Source organism: Ctenocephalides felis, unplaced genomic scaffold, assembly GCF_003426905.1.
Source record: "Ctenocephalides felis isolate EL2017-DRISC unplaced genomic scaffold, ASM342690v1 CF-g0.4_SCAFFOLD_03571, whole genome shotgun sequence".
NCBI classification, from domain to species: Eukaryota; Metazoa; Arthropoda; class Insecta; order Siphonaptera; family Pulicidae; genus Ctenocephalides; species Ctenocephalides felis.
Genome location: NW_020539725.1, coordinates 50,538,751 through 50,555,476, shown reverse-complemented (window position 1 = coordinate 50,555,476; position 16,726 = coordinate 50,538,751). Strand labels below are relative to the sequence as shown.

Sequence of the window (16,726 nt, the reverse complement as noted above, 5' to 3'; positions counted from 1 at the left end):
AAAATTCTATTCTAGTTTTGTCACTTCTGAATGATTTCCAATTGATATTCTAATGCACTATTTTTTCCAGCCATTGTTAGATACTTGGTCATTTTAAATGCAGGTCTATAATCCTTTAGGTAGTTTATTAAGGCCATGTTTCATAAAAAATGCCAACAAAAAAAATTATATAATCAAAAAAAGAACAACCGACAAACCTATCTTTACTAAAAAACAATCAGCACCATACACATCTAATCAGTTTTTTTAATTGTTTTTAGTCGTTAATTTTTTACATTTTTCTATTAATTTTAACAAAAAACGTCCAATATATTATTATTAGCAAATAGGATTTTATAGCAATAACTTAGCATTCACCTTTTGGAAGTTAATAGCATATTGTCTTAAAAAATAGCACCCAGTATATTGTCTTAAAAATGTATATTTTTTGATTGACAGTCAACATTGGATGATTCATAGTTTTGGTTACATAATTGAATACATTAAGCAGTGTTTTGTAGTTAATAAATGGGAATTAATAATATTATAGATAAAAATAAAAGAAGGCACAAACTCACTATGAGTGTAACGATGCTGTATAAAGCCTTAAACTATTAAAATGATATGATAAAGTTGTGAAAAATTATTGGATAAAAAATAAATAAAATGAATTAGGAAAATATTATAAAATATTAGTAATAAAATTTCATATTTAATAGAATAATCACGAATGATGCAACAGAAATTGCTGGAGCAACTTTTTACAGGTGGGAACTAACAATCACAACAATTTACTTTCGAGTGATTAAGTATGTAGATAAGTAAACAAAAGGCGTGTATACGTGTATAATATATATATATATATATATATATATATATATATTCTTAAATGATAACATTGCAGATGGCGATCATTTAGAAACAATCAGTCACTATTAAACAAATTGTTATACTAACCAGTTAAAGTTTAGTTTTTGCCATAAACAGTGAACATGTTCAAGGAAATTTTTAATATTCTTTTATTTTTTGGAGTGTTGCATTCATGTAAGTTAAAAAATACTATTTTATATTAATACTATTTTATTACTTGTAAAATTTTTCTGCATAAGAAGCGTATGTCGATCATACATCTAGTATTATTGTGTACGTAAATAAACTTAACACCGCCTAAAAACTGGTCTTACTGTAATTATTTGATTCGTTAAATAAATTAATAATTAAAATAAAATTTAATGTGCTACCTAAATTGTATGTTTCATAATAATAACTACAGTCAACCCTCCGAGAACGCTGTGAGTGCGAACCGTGTAATATGCAAATCGCGAAGAAATTGAACTGACGAGTTCATATGAAGATCGGATAAAATTGAATTGAATAAAAAGTAAACTAGAATACTATTTTCCAATAAAAAAATCTAGAAATTTGTTTTAAAAACTCCTAATTCGTTTTTAACAGCTATGGCATAACATGGTGTGTTCATACAAACATATTGTAAAAATGATAAAATTTAAAAAAAAGTACAATACTCACTTATTAAACTCGATTATGAAGAATCCAAGCACTAACTCAATTAATACAACTAATATAATTGATTTCTCGGTCCCTAATATGCGACGACGTCGGCCCGTTTGCTTTGGCGTCCGGGCCGACGACACGCCGGTGTGATCCCAGCCAGAGGTAGGAACAAAATAAAAAAATATTTTGATCGTTGCCAAAACCTAAGCTGAAGACCGGAACTTCTATTGGTAAACAAACCATTTGAAGTTGCATCAAATTATCGATATGGTTGATGCAATTGCCCTCTGTTAGTGTTTATGATCTTCATTCCTATCTACAATATTTTTTTAACATTTTTGTAACGTAGCAGACGGTCGCAAATAACAAGGCAAATGATTGGTATATGTTTTCAAAAATGAATTTAATGTAAATATCACAGAATGATTAATAACTGGTGGTACATGCGACCTTGTTTGCATAAATTTTAAAAAGAAGATATATCAAAGGTTCAAACTATCAGAGATATCAAATCTATACATTTTAAGTTTTTTGTATTAGTTTTATTGAGAAAATGTATTTATACACACCATATAGAGCATTGATTAATGAAAAATAAAAAAATAGAGAACACATAAATTAATTATCATAAATCATTGATAATTTCTTGCTGATTATTGATTATTGCTATTCCTCGAATGTTTAATTAAGACAATGCATGGTTTGTTTATTCAATACGAAATTATTATGTATGTTCTTTGTGTTTGGTTGTAATTAAAATACTTATTACTTTGCATGTACAGCTACATCATTAGAATGCTACACATGCAATTTTCCGGGAAATGAAAATTGTACAATTCCTCTCGATGGAGATGTACCACATGGAATATGCAAAGACGAGTCACTGCCACCAGAATGGTCACGAAGAGAAGATAATACTTTTTGAGGGCTATTGAAAAAGCAATGAAGGTTGACAGTTTCAAGTGTGTGACAATTACTGGATATGGTCAAATCAGTGAGTATATTATTTTTATTTAAAATTTTCAAATACAAGAGTTTTGCATATACTCATTTAATTTATTTTTTGTTACAGATAGTGATGCTGTGGAGAAAGGAATAATAAGAAGTTGCGCACCTAGTTCTCTTACATGCGATAAGATAAAAGAACAATTGCAAGAGGTTGATGTCGTAAATATAACATGCAATTTTTGCGAAACAGATTTATGCAATGGATCTTCATTTTTACAAATTTCAAACTTGACAATCATTTTTATTGTGTTGTTAATATCAATACATTATTTTAAATAATAGATGATTAGATAGTCATTAAAATAGAATACACATTATAAAGAGAACTAGTTTGATAATTTTTTTAAATTCTGATTTGTATATGAGAAATTATGCTGGGTTCTTACTTAATTTATTTTGGATTATATATATGCATACAACTTGTTGTTATATTGAATTAAAAACAGAATATGTAAAAACTATGAAATAAAGCTAGCTGTTATTTATTATGGAAAGTTATTTAGTTTTGCATATTCGAGATATTTCTAATGATCGATCCGTTTACAATTTAGGCAGTAAAAAATCGAACAGTGTGTGAAATATTCTAAGCAGCAATCTGTTTCTTTGGATGATGCATTTATATATGTACCTGTGTATATGTACATGTATATATATATATATATATATATATATAAACAAAATTCTGGAAATTATCTGCTAGTATCGATAATAATGGCGACAACGAGTACTTCAGAACAAAAATAGTCACCTTGAAAAATAGTTCCGATACTACGCTTATCTGAAATGCACTTCTATCAATTTGCGCCATAATATTTAATAAATGTGTTATTTGGATTTTTATTTTGACAAAATCAGAAAATATTTAGAAGTTTATTCAATTTATATTATTATTTTAGTGTGCAGCGAATCCGTAAGTTTGACATTTGTAGTCACAAACTGTCAGAAGGTCATATCTTCGAAGGTCATATCGAAATAGCTCGATCGAACAGCATTTATAGCATTTTGGTAGTTTGTGACCACCAACTAATCCAACTAAAAGTCCCCAATATAGCATTTCTGTTTTTAAAAAATTAGCCCATATTTTCGAATAAAAAAGATCACGTTTATAACATTTATGATCCGAAAAAAAGGCCCTAGACCGGTTTGTACATGAACGCAGATTTATTATTTCAATTGTTAATTTTGTTATGCAATACAGAGAGTTAATTTCACTCCGAGCATTCGATGTCTCGTAAATATGATTCCAGGTAACAGTACTGAATTGATAATATTGCCCAGGGATGTATTTCAGCCAGGGCTGTATCTAAACGCAGTAAATATATTTTACATTTATGGTATGGTTTGCTGTATCAAGTAATGAATTTTATATGTAAGACATACTCGTACAAAAGTCACCAAATGCTACCAGAATTTTATGGAAATAATTTATATTATTATAGCATTTGTTATACTACGTTAAATTGTGAACAAATTTTAGTAGATCGAGATTTTCTAAATAATTGTAAAGAGTAACTTGTTAATTATTGCAATATATTTTAAGGTTAACAGAAGTTATTTTTACTTGAAAACATGTTTTGATCTAAATTTTCAAGTGGAAATAGGTTTGTATTTTATCTCCTTATGGAATAAAAACCATAAAAATGCCTATCCAATATCAAATTAATGATAAAATCTTAAATTGCATTAAATATTTATGTATCTATATATTTTCTTCTTATCAGCAGATGAACAACAATCTGTTTCATAAAACTCCAAGGATGCTATTACGTTGTAAATAGAAAAAAAATCATAGTTATGTTATTTGTTTAATAAAATTTGCAAATAAAAATACATTCTGATGTATACGAATTAATATTTTACATAAATATATAAAAGATGCGTATAATTTTTAAACATTTATGGTAGTAAAATACAAAACAGTTGCTAATCACAACTTCATACATTGAAATTGGGTGTGTCATCAAGTTTTCTGAAAATTGTTTATGTAGACAATTGTTAAAAAAAAATTTAAGGTGTAAAGTGAATTATGTATGATGTAGGATTTCCGCAAATTTTGCAAAATGAGACATTTTCCAGATTATCTAATAAGTATTTCCAAGAAAAATTACATTAGTCTATTTCTGTGAAAGGTATATATATATATATATATATATATATATATATGACAATATTGTGGAAAACATCTGCTAGATTAAATATATATGAGATAACAAGTACTTTAGCAGAAAAAATTATTATCTTGAAAATAGCTTTGCAACGCTTATCTGAAACATATTTCTATTAATTTGTGCAATGATATATAGTAAAAGTGTTCAATGCATTCTGATTTTGCGTTGTTGAGAAGTGATTAGTATCAAAAATTTATAAAATATGTGGAAGTTTATTCAATTCACGATATTTTTCAGCGTGCTGCGATTTGGTAAGTAGATACATTATGGTTTCGGCAATTTAGTTTTGATGATAAAAATCACATTTGGAAGATATACATTTTAGCATTGTATTACATACACACACTCACACACACAAAACTTTATCTAAAATTCCAAAAGTGTCTGAGATATAATTCTGAAAAAGATATATCATCGACATGTTAGAATAAAGCTTTACGGCTTTAATATTTTTAATATCTATAAAAATGCAGAAATTTATTATGTTAAACAACGCCTAATTAAATATTGTTTTCACAATTCACTTGTCATGTAATTATGTTTGAATAACTTCATGTAATTAAAATTAACGTACAATCATTGATTGCTTGTTTTTATTTTAGTTTTTCGCTGGCGATACAGTTTCATTCTTTGAACAGTTGTAGTATCTGTCTTACATATAAAAATAATTTTCATTTAATTAAATCTCAAAAATATATAGTAACCACGAATAATACAAAGTACTTCAATTAAAATAAAGACATTTTTTATTAACTCAAGATTTCTAATAATATTTAACCTTAAAATATAATGACATGAAACAATGATAAATGAACAATATGCTTCATGTTTTCGGTGACGTACGTACGTATAAAGACACGCATACCCAGAGCCTCTATAAATAATATAATCGAGAGCGAATGATAAATCACTGGCACTCGAACTTGCCGTAACTCACTTCCGTTGCATTTGTACCGATTTACACCCATGTGACGCCTAAAGAAGCTTTACTTCAAAAATACAACATAATATTGATATACATAATAATTTTATTAGGAGCTAAAACTTTCAAAAATATTTTTTTATCAATTTAGAAGCATTTGAGCCCTTGGGAACAGAGAATGTCGAAAATATCCATATTAAGGACCACCCTAATATATATGTTGCTTTAATCATTATATGCTTTTACAAGAGGGATTTTTCTATAATTATTGGTTCATTCATAATTAATTCATAACTTTAAAAATATTTCCAAAGCAGTTGTTTTTCTTAGAAAAAATAAAATATGAATTAATTTATAATATATCATTCATATTATAACTAAAAAATTAAAATAAAATACTATTAATATAAATAGTGTGTAATCAATCACATCATCATTTCACTACACAATCTGAATTCTTTTTTCTTAAATTTATGACGATTGGCTGGAATTATGTCTCGAAAACTTTTTTCATAATCACTTTAAAATTTATACTAATATTTATTTTTTATTATTTAGGTGCAAGTTTGGAGTGTTACAGTTGTGAACTTGCAAAGAATTCGAACTGCACAGTTCCTCTGGCTGGTACTCTACCAGTTTGCAACAAAGCACGACCATATTCTAGGAACAAAATTTTTCATTCATTTTTGAAAGACAATTCGACATATGATTTAGATGAACTTGAGAAAAACAAAGAAGAAGAAAGCTTCCGATGTCTGTTGGTTACTGGAGAAAGAGTTTGTAAGTATAAGAATAAAGATAGGAATTTTACAATAAACTGTAGGTTAAAATCATATAGATGTAGAAATGTATATTGATAGTATACAATTTCTATCATTAAATGGCTAATGGACAATTCTTCTCTACACAAATGTTGAATTTCAGTATTATGGATTTTCACTAATCTAATCTACTAAGTCACGATAACTTAATTTTGAAAAAGTCAGTTTCTCTACTTGAATTATTTTAATTTTGGCATTTTCCGTATAAAATGATCTTTTTCTCTTTCAGTCAATCATGGATTTATAGAAAAAGGTGTGATTAGAGAATGTGTCCCTGCCCGAGTCACATGTGAAGAAATAAAGAAAGATTTAACAAATAAAGGAGCCCGGGATCTAAATTGCACCATGTGCGACACTGACTTGTGTAATGGGTCTTTAGACCTCAGAAGTTCATTCGGAATGACAATTTCTTTACTTATAATAATATTGATATATTTTCGAAAATAATAGTTTTTCTTTCACATGCACTGATAAGAATTTTGCAATATTGGCTAGATATGTACATATTACAGTAATTGATAAATAAAAATTGTTAGTGTTTTCAATATAATTACTTATTAATCTTATCTTTTAAACAATCTATTTGTAATTGAATAATAAATAATGTTACAAAATCTTATGTCAAAAAAGGAGCAACCGAGGCAAACTATTTGAACAGACCTCCATATCTATATATATTGAACCAGTTTTATTAGTTATCTTCCGATTTGATTTTTGATATATATATATATATATATATATATATATATATATATATATATAATGCGTGTGGGTATACTATTAATAGTAATCTTCCGGTATCGATGAATTTGATAGTGTGTGGTCTTTGTATCATGTATATAGAGAGATAACATACAATTTTGGGTCGTATCTAATCTCAAATAATTGTAAATTTAATACCTGAATTAACAGAATACGCATTAGAGTTGATGTTAAATTAATCATCGATCAGTGTAAAAATATAACCTATCAAGCAAGTTGCAACTATGTGGAAAACGATCCTAGTTTTATCATTATTTAGCGTAATGCACTTAGGTATGTAATAAACATGAAATATGTTTGTTATCGAATTACTGTAATACATGAAATACAAAAACTATTTTTGAATGTAATGTGTATACATATATATCTTATATATATATAGATAATTTCTGGTTCTACAGGTGCATCATTAAAATGCTACACCTGCAATAAAATAATAGATCACAATTGCGATCGTTCTCTAAAAGGAGAGGTATCATCAAGTGACTGTGCCCTAATTCCGAATGGAGGGGCTAAACAACACAGATGCGCAAGGTTGATCATCAGTTACAGAGATGGTATGTGCAACTCAATATTTCTTTGCTAAACGCAGTAAATTACAAAATTGGAATAAACTAGTGGTGCATAGGATCGTGCCTTAAGGCAAATTGCTGAAACTTCCCGTACCGTGTATTAATTTCTTCGAAAATCTTTAAAATTATTTGAAAACTTTGTAAAAAAAAGACATTGACGAAAAAAATGTTCTTTTTTGAAGAAAAAAAAGAATTTTTTTATATATTTCGAATTTTTTTGTATAAAACGGCTAGACTTGTCTCCGCAAAAATTCATACGGTACTTCATTTCGTCAATGCAAATGAAATGTTTTTTTAATTATGCAAACGCTCTGTTCTCTCAAAAACTAAATTATTATTTTTGGCATTTTTTGCCCCATATCTTTGAAACGGCTAGACCTGCCTTTGCCAAAAACTAATCAGCACGTCTCCTTAACAATGCAAATCGAATTTTTTTGAATTATTCAAGTCGGTAAATTCGTGTTCCCGCAATCGTCGACGAAAATTTGTATCCGTATACACACACATAATAATAAATGGTAGTCTGCCCGAAAGCAGGTCCATGGTGTGAGAAAAGCCACCACAAACAAATGATTTCCTTACCCTTCATCCCATTACCACTATTCCCTCTCCCCATTTTTTTTATTTCATGTATTTTCCTTTCCAAACTTCTGTTTCCATGCTTTTTGATCATTCGGCTTTCAGTTCCCTATATGTTGTTCTCCTCTCGCGTAAGTTGTCAATCGTCTGCATTCTTCTTTTTCCCATTCCTTTTGTTCCTTCTATTTTACCCTCGACGACGTCGTGCAGGAGGCACTCTTTTTGGAAAAGAGGTCCGATCCAGTTTCCTTTCCTTCTCAGAATTATGCTCAGTAGAGTCCTTTCTTCGCCCACTCTTCTCAGAACTTCTTCATTTTTTGACACACACACATACATCGATTTAATTTTTGGTACGAAAAGTTCTAGCAATTTGCCTTCAGGCACGATGCCATACACCACTAGTTTGGTTTGATTTATTATTAAAACTAGATAATCCTCTTATTTTTTAGAAAAAAATAATACAATTGAAGATGTACAAAGAAGTTGCGTCGACGTCGCACTGACATGTGAATTATTGGAAAAAGCCTATGGCGGAGACAATGCACCCACATTGGAATCTTGCAGCATGTGCGATACCGACTTGTGTAATGGATCCACAGCTCTAAAATTATCGTCTATGGTGATAATTTCTATGTGTATACTAATGCACTTTTTCAAATAACTAATTATACATTAAATAAAAATATATTATGAAGCTGAGTTTTAAATAAAGCTGTTGAATTAAGATTATATTATTAACTACTGTTGATTGATAACACTAATACCAATTATTAACACGTTCGCGGTCATGAAGTCTATATCATACATTTTTATTGCCCTGCAGAATGGCATGAATACGATAGCATTTAAATATTAAAAATAAATATTTTGAATTTAATATAAAATAGCCTTGCGGTTTGTAATTATTATACCAGCTGAGGTAATGACTGATTCTTCAGGTATTTTTGCACAATCTTATCTTCTCCTAGAGTTACTAATAAGCTTGGACAAGTACATTGCGTAAAATATATGCGCAATACTTGACATAGGTGCTATAGCATTTATCCTATATAACGATTAATATAATAATGTGAATACCCTTATAAATCAAGTTCAATTAAATTTCCGATATCACAACCAATTTAAAAACAAAATTACTCTCAATTTTTGTACCTTGCTTTACTGTCCGCGAACGAACAGTAATCATTTCCTTGAAAGGTGTAATGATTACAAAAAAAGCAAGGTAATATAAAATTAAATCAAAGTAATAGACTTTAAAATTTGAATGCTATAGCATTTATGTCATTCTGCATCGCATTGGCAATGAATACTATACCATATATATATATATATATATATATATATATATATATATATATATATATATATATATATATATATACTAGCAAACCCGACGAACTCCGTTTTGCCACCAGATGGTTTCGTGAGAAAGATTAAGAAATTTTTTGTTTGATTTATATTTGAAAATGAAAAAATTGATTTCATTACACAAGAGTAATGAATTTATTTCGATTGCAAAAATGAAGTGTTTTTAGTTGAACCTCTCTTAGTAAATGAAAGTGAATCCGCAAATTATGTGTTTCATTGAAGTGCTTTTTGGTAAACCACATTTTTTCTGATAAGTCTCACTAATGTTAGTACTCGAATTTTTAAAAACGGTGCGTGAAGTTTCAACAATTTGCATTAAGGCACGATGCCATGCACCACTAATTTTCTTAGCTATAAACCTTGCGGAGCCCGAGACCTTTTCAAGGAAGCAAAATTGTCAAAATTGGTTCGTGCGTTCTGGATTTATATCGTCAGGAAGGAATACCCGACTTATATATATATATATATATATATATATATATATATATATTCAATAGATAAGTCCTGGATTTTTTCAATATATTGATTGTTTCTTTTCCGAACAGTAAATCCAATAATAAAAAACAATTTGTTTTTTGAAGATGTTTAATACGACGTTTCGGAACTAGGTACGTTCCATCATCAGGTTTATTCTGTCAAATACAATGTTTTTTAAAATACTGATTAACATTAATTAACAATGGTCAATACAGATTAATTAGAAAAAAAAAAATTTTGTTATAAAGGAATGGATTATGTACCGGATAGATAGTAATAAGACTTAACTAAAAAAGGTTTTATATAAAATTGAGAAGCAAAAATTATTTACCTGTAATAATTTATATATCCATATCACTAATATTTTTTTGTTAAAAACACTCGATTTTTTTGGAAGATATTTGTAGATGTTACGACTACACAAGACTTAAACACACTGATATGGATTTCTGTCTGCCAGATGTAAAGGACAAAGCACGGAACTCTTGGCAAAAATGATTTTTTATGGCTCTTGTTTGGTAATTTACGAAAAAAGGAAAAATATTGCTTTAGTAAATGTTGAGAAATATTATGTATATATATATATATATATATATATATATATATACATACATACATGAACATGTATATGCACACCTACATACTCATACATACATATGCACATATCTATATATTAATGTATCCACAATTATACACATGAACACATATGCAAGTGTATGTGTATAGTGTATACCCAAAAACATACATATAAGCATATATATGGATGTACATATATTATAACATATATACATGTATATATATACACATATTACTTTTAAAAGATTGTACTTTTAAAAGACTTTTTTCTGAAAGCAGTTTAATCTTTTTGAATTCGTCAAAAAGTGTTAATAAAAGATCAGATCACAATATCATTCATGACTCATATTTAAATTTTTTAAACCTGATTAAAAATAATTAATCCTAATAGTTTTTGAATATGTGTATATATATACATGTATATATGTTATAATATATGTACATCCATATATATGCTTATATGTATGTTTTTGGGTATACACTATACACATACACTTGCATATGTGTTCATGTGTATAATTGTGGATACATTAATATATAGATATGTGCATATGTATGTATGAGTATGTAGGTGTGCATATACATGTTCATGTATGTATGTATATATATATATATATATATATACATAATATTTCTCAACATTTACTAAAGCAATATTTTCCTTTTTTCGTAAATTACCAAACAAGAGCCATAAAAAATCATTTTTGCCAAGAGTTCCGTGCTTTGTCCTTTACATCTGGCAGACAGAAATCCATATCAGTGTGTTTAAGTCTTGTGTAGTCGTAACATCTACAAATATCTTCCAAAAAAATCGAGTGTTTTTAACAAAAAATATTAGTGATATGGATATATAAATTATTACAGGTAAATAATTTTTGCTTCTCAATTTTATATAAAACCTTTTTTAGTTAAGTCTTATTACTATCTATCCGGTACATAATCCATTCCTTTATAACAAAATTTTTTTTCTAATTAATCTGTATTGACCATTGTTAATTAATGTTAATCAGTATTTTAAAAAACATTGTATTTGACAGAATAAACCTGATGATGGAACGTACCTAGTTCCGAAACGTCGTATTAAACATCTTCAAAAAACAAATTGTTTTTTATTATTGGATTTACTGTTCGGAAAAGAAACAATCAATATATATATATATATATATATATATATATATATAGCCAGTTTTCACGGTGAGCCTCAGATAGTAAGATTAGAAAAATAACTTTAATTTTGTGATAATTTATATCATGTACATAGAAAGATAACAAAATTTTGGATCGTATCTAATCTCATAAATTAGTTAATTTGATATCTGAATAAAAAATACGCATTACAGTTAATGGTAAACTAATCGCCGATCAGTGTAAAAGTATCGATTGAGTAACATACAAGTTGGAAATATGTGGAAATCAATCTTAGTTTTAACATTATTTAGTGTAATGCACTTAGGTAAGTAATAAATATTAAATTTGTAAGTAATCTAATTTTAACATAGTATATGCAAAACCGGACATGTTTTTTATTTATGATATATATTCATAAGTAGTTAGGTTCTTATTAGCTTCCTTATGAAAAATTAAGATATGCAAAATGGAAATATGCAAACCAAATGATATATTTTTTTGTTTTACAGGTGCATCTTTAAAATGTTACACCTGCAGTAGCTATCTAAATCCCAATTGCACCAGTTCCCCAAGTGAAAATGAAGAATGTACAATCGATTCAATTACTAGACTTAATAAATTTTCAAACTTTCCTCTATCAAAAATTAATAATGGCAATGTGAAGGCTGAAGAGAAGATAAAATTCACATGTGCAAAGATTGTCGCCCATGTCAAAGATTGTAAGTTAAAATCAATGTAACTATACATAACCTAATGCGAATTTACTTAAAAAAATTAATCTAAAAAAGGAAAGTTAAGAATACTGCAAATTTGAGGAATTGGTAATACAAATTGCTTTGTATTCAAAGTGAAATATTAATAACTTAGCTAATACTTGCTTTCCCTTTTAACTAAATAAATCAGACAATCAGACAATCAATTTTAATCTATATCCATATTTGTTTGTAAAAAGAACATTTCGTGATGCCACTATAAATGTTTCCATATATTATTATTATATTGAAGCGAAGTTTAATTTCATTAAAAATTTTTTAGTGAAAAATAATACAGTTGAAGAAGTAAACAGAGGTTGTGCTGACGCAAAATATACATGTAAGGACTTTGAAAAATCTTACTTAAATTCCTCATATACTGTAAGTTTTGACCACTGCAGCATGTGCGACACAGACCTCTGTAATGGATCCACAGCTCTCACATTATCATCGATGGTGATAGTTTCTATGTTGATACTAATGCACTTTTTCAATTAATTACACAATAAATATAAATATAGTATAAAGTAACTTGTTCAAGGTAAACTTTGGTATTTACAGAAAATTCAAATTTCAAGTGCTCTCGACAAGTTATTCTTAGCCGTTTATTTTTAAAATTGGAATGAGTATGTTTATGCCTGTTCAAAAACTTATTTACTTCCCTACAATAAATTTGTAACTATATGAAATAAAAATGTTCCATATTGTTCAATATATATTTTTTTTATTTATTAATCAATAGACAATCAGAATACATTGTTTCTATAAGCCTATGTAATAATGTTAAGGTAAGTAATAAATAAGGTAAGTAAGTAGTTTAGAGGTCTCCTCCAACAAAGAGATCCTTTGGTTCAATATATAAAGCAAGTTATTTAATATACATGCAATAAAGATATACTCTAATAACTCAAAATATCATTACCTATAATTTTTACTAAATGTATAATTCAATTCTGAGTGAGGGTTTTTATACAATGTTAACACTAAAGTTCTGAGAGAATACGATATTTGATCATATCTCATGAATGGTCTACTATATATATGTATTAAATAGTTAATTATCTATTATTTTCCATTTCAATTATTTCACTGCAAATAAACATTTTAAGAAGAAGAAGATTAAAAATAACAATAATGATTGAAATAAAATTGAATGCAAGTTATAATAACTCTCAAGCCTATCGAATTACCTTGACCCAAAATGTCTGATTTTTTTTTATAATTTTTATTTGAACAGAGATCAGAACTTATGGGTTCTATGAGCTGTTGTAATTAATATCTTAAAAACTACGTTTGTTTTTATTACAGATGGCAAGCCAAACAGTTGTCACATCTCTGTATGATAAATTTTTAGATTTTTACAAGTTAGATTAAGTATGTCATGATTTTATATACGAAAACAAAAAAGTGTACAAAAAATATCGATGTCTAATAAAATCATCGTAGAATTACAAAGTATTAAACTAAAATTGAATACACTTAATTATCAAACTAAAACTAGTGGGATGTATGGGATCGTGCTTTAGAGCAAATTGCTGGAACTTCCCTTACCGTAACGAAATGTTCGAAAAATACTGAATGTTTTCAAATAGATTAAAGCCGAATTGCAAGGTTGAAATTATTTGTTTAAAGTATACTAGAACTATTGTCAGAATTAAAAATAAAATCTGAATTATTTTCGATATACAAAAAAATCTTTTTTGAAAAAAAAAAGTTGAAACATTTTTTTTCCAAAATTAATTACTTTGTTAAGACAAGCAGAGAGTTCTTTGAATCATTAAAATCGGACGCTTAGTTCTCTCAAAAACTACCATATTTTACATATTTAGGTCCGTATCTTCGAAACGGCTGGGCCTACCTTTACCAAAAACTAATAAACACTTCTCCCAATCATTACTAATTGAATGTTTTTTAGATCATTCAAATCGGATGCTCCGTTCTCTGAAAAACTCATTTTCTATTTTCTGCACTCTTTGCTCCGTATCTACGAAACGGCTGGACTTGCCTTTGCCAAAAACTAATCCCTCCCTATCAATAGGAATCGAATGTTTTCTGAACCATTCAAATCGGTTGATCCGTACGCCCGAAAACGTGACTGGAAATTTGTATCCATACATACATACACACACACATCAATTTTTTCTGAGGTATGCCAAAATGTTCAGAAACTTTCAAAACGTGGAAAAATGTGAAAATGTTCAATTTCGATTTTCGGCCCATTACAATAACTTACCCTACGGGAAGTTAATAATAATTTTCTACATCAGGGCTCGCTCGTAGGTAAGTGGTTAGAACAACTGGACCTAAATCAGAGGTTCGTGCAGCCTGTTGTCGAGAAGTAGAAACAATGATTTTTAATTAAAAATATATACCTATAGTAAAATATAGTTTTCAAGTAAAAATATCCGTGATCTTCCATTGCTGCTTCAATAACATTTTTGTCCTATTACAAAAATTGTAACTATAATACATCATACAGAGATGGGTTGCCATCTGTAAAATCGACTAGTATTAAGTCAATTCAACAAAACATCTTATAGGGCTCGTAAGTTCTGACTGCTAAAAAAATACATGGAATCTACAGACGATTCTTGTTAGGTCTACTTTTAGACGAAATTAAGTAAATAGCCATCATGACTTTTTGCATACTGCTTAACAATGCTCTTTTTGGTGAAGTCCACTACAGCAAAATTGATGTCACCGATATATGATATCATTTGAAAATGTAGAGCCCAGTTTATTGATTCATCCAATAATCAAATTAATGAAGCCAAGTAATTTTCATACCAATGTACTAAACATTTCGGTTTGCTCGACCTCCATTTAATAACCCAAACTAGTTGTTAATCTCGCAGAATATTAATCACCTTGAAGCCAAACACGAACTGCTAGCGTGTGTCATCTCGTTAGTCAATATGTAATATAATTTTGTACGTAGACGAAAACATCTGAAGTGCCTGAGTAGAGTGACTCTGTATTGATCTACAGACTATTGTAGTGAAATTAACTGCCAGCATCACATAGGGCAACACATGTTTGTTCTGCACATGTGTTTGCCTATTATTTGAGGTATGGGGTGTAATATATAGATTGAGATTTATTGTTTATTGACGCACCTGGGAAGCCAAGTGCTTAGCAGACGCTTGATAGCGTACCTTAGTTAGTATGCAAATTCCAATACGAATACAAACATTCCAACATAATCAAACATGATTTATTTCACACCTGAAGAACCCTTTATGAAATTTTTAATATTTGCTGGGTGCGTAGTACGGTCCCAGGTTCAACTCTACATTTCAGACAACCCAATATCCAGCAGCAGGATAATTCAGGCTTGAAAATATAGATAAAAAATATTTCCAAGTCAATATAGCTTTTTTCGACATTTCACATATTGCCACTATAAAAAAATTCTAATAAATATCAAATATAGATAGGGCAACCATACAAAAATCACAACAACTGCTCTTAGGGCCTCTTAAAAAATTAAACCAAATATTACTCATAGTTTGAGGCGGGGCACAAAGGTCCAATTTGGCTTTCAGTAATTCTACTATCTAAACCAAATGAACACAACACATAACACGCATCAAACAAACAACTATCGTACTATGCTCGGTAAAATTTCCTTATTCTAAAAATGTGATTTTCGTTTATTTTTCCAATATTGGTCATCTGTTCCTTTTTACACTATAAAATGTAACAGCCAGGAGGCAAACATATCCAATGTCTGAGCTTTAATTTTAAAGGGATTTCACGAAATAAAAGCTTCAATATTCAGGCAATGCAAGATTTATGGGCATATTTTTTCAAGTATACAACCTTGATCTGGTATTTCGTCATAAATATTCATCAGAAGTTGGAAAAACTATTATTGTTGTAAACTTGCTCTTTTGCTGATTACACATCTGTATCCATCTACTTTTAAATATTGTTGTGATTATAACAAATTTGTGGTGAACCTTCTTACCTTTTTTTATACCTACCAATTACCTATATTTTCGTTATATTTCTAAGTTAAACTTAGTGGTGCATGGCATCGTGCCTCAAGACAAATTTCTGGAACTTCCCGGACCAAAAATTAAATTAATAAAAAAAC

The 16,726-nt window shown here is 28.6% G+C and overlaps 1 protein-coding gene across 1 annotated transcript; it reads left to right on the top strand.

Annotated features, from left to right (window-relative positions):
- The first annotated feature begins 4,810 nt into the window (after positions 1 to 4,810).
- LOC113385421 lies at positions 4,811 to 6,925 on the top strand. Its single transcript, XM_026623269.1, has 3 exons — positions 4,811 to 4,921; positions 6,151 to 6,372; positions 6,643 to 6,925. The coding sequence occupies exons 1-3, from the start codon at positions 4,873 to 4,875 to the stop codon at positions 6,858 to 6,860; spliced, it is 489 nt and encodes a 162-aa protein (XP_026479054.1). The 5' UTR covers positions 4,811 to 4,872; the 3' UTR covers positions 6,861 to 6,925.
- Positions 6,926 to 16,726: the final 9,801 nt, after the last annotated feature.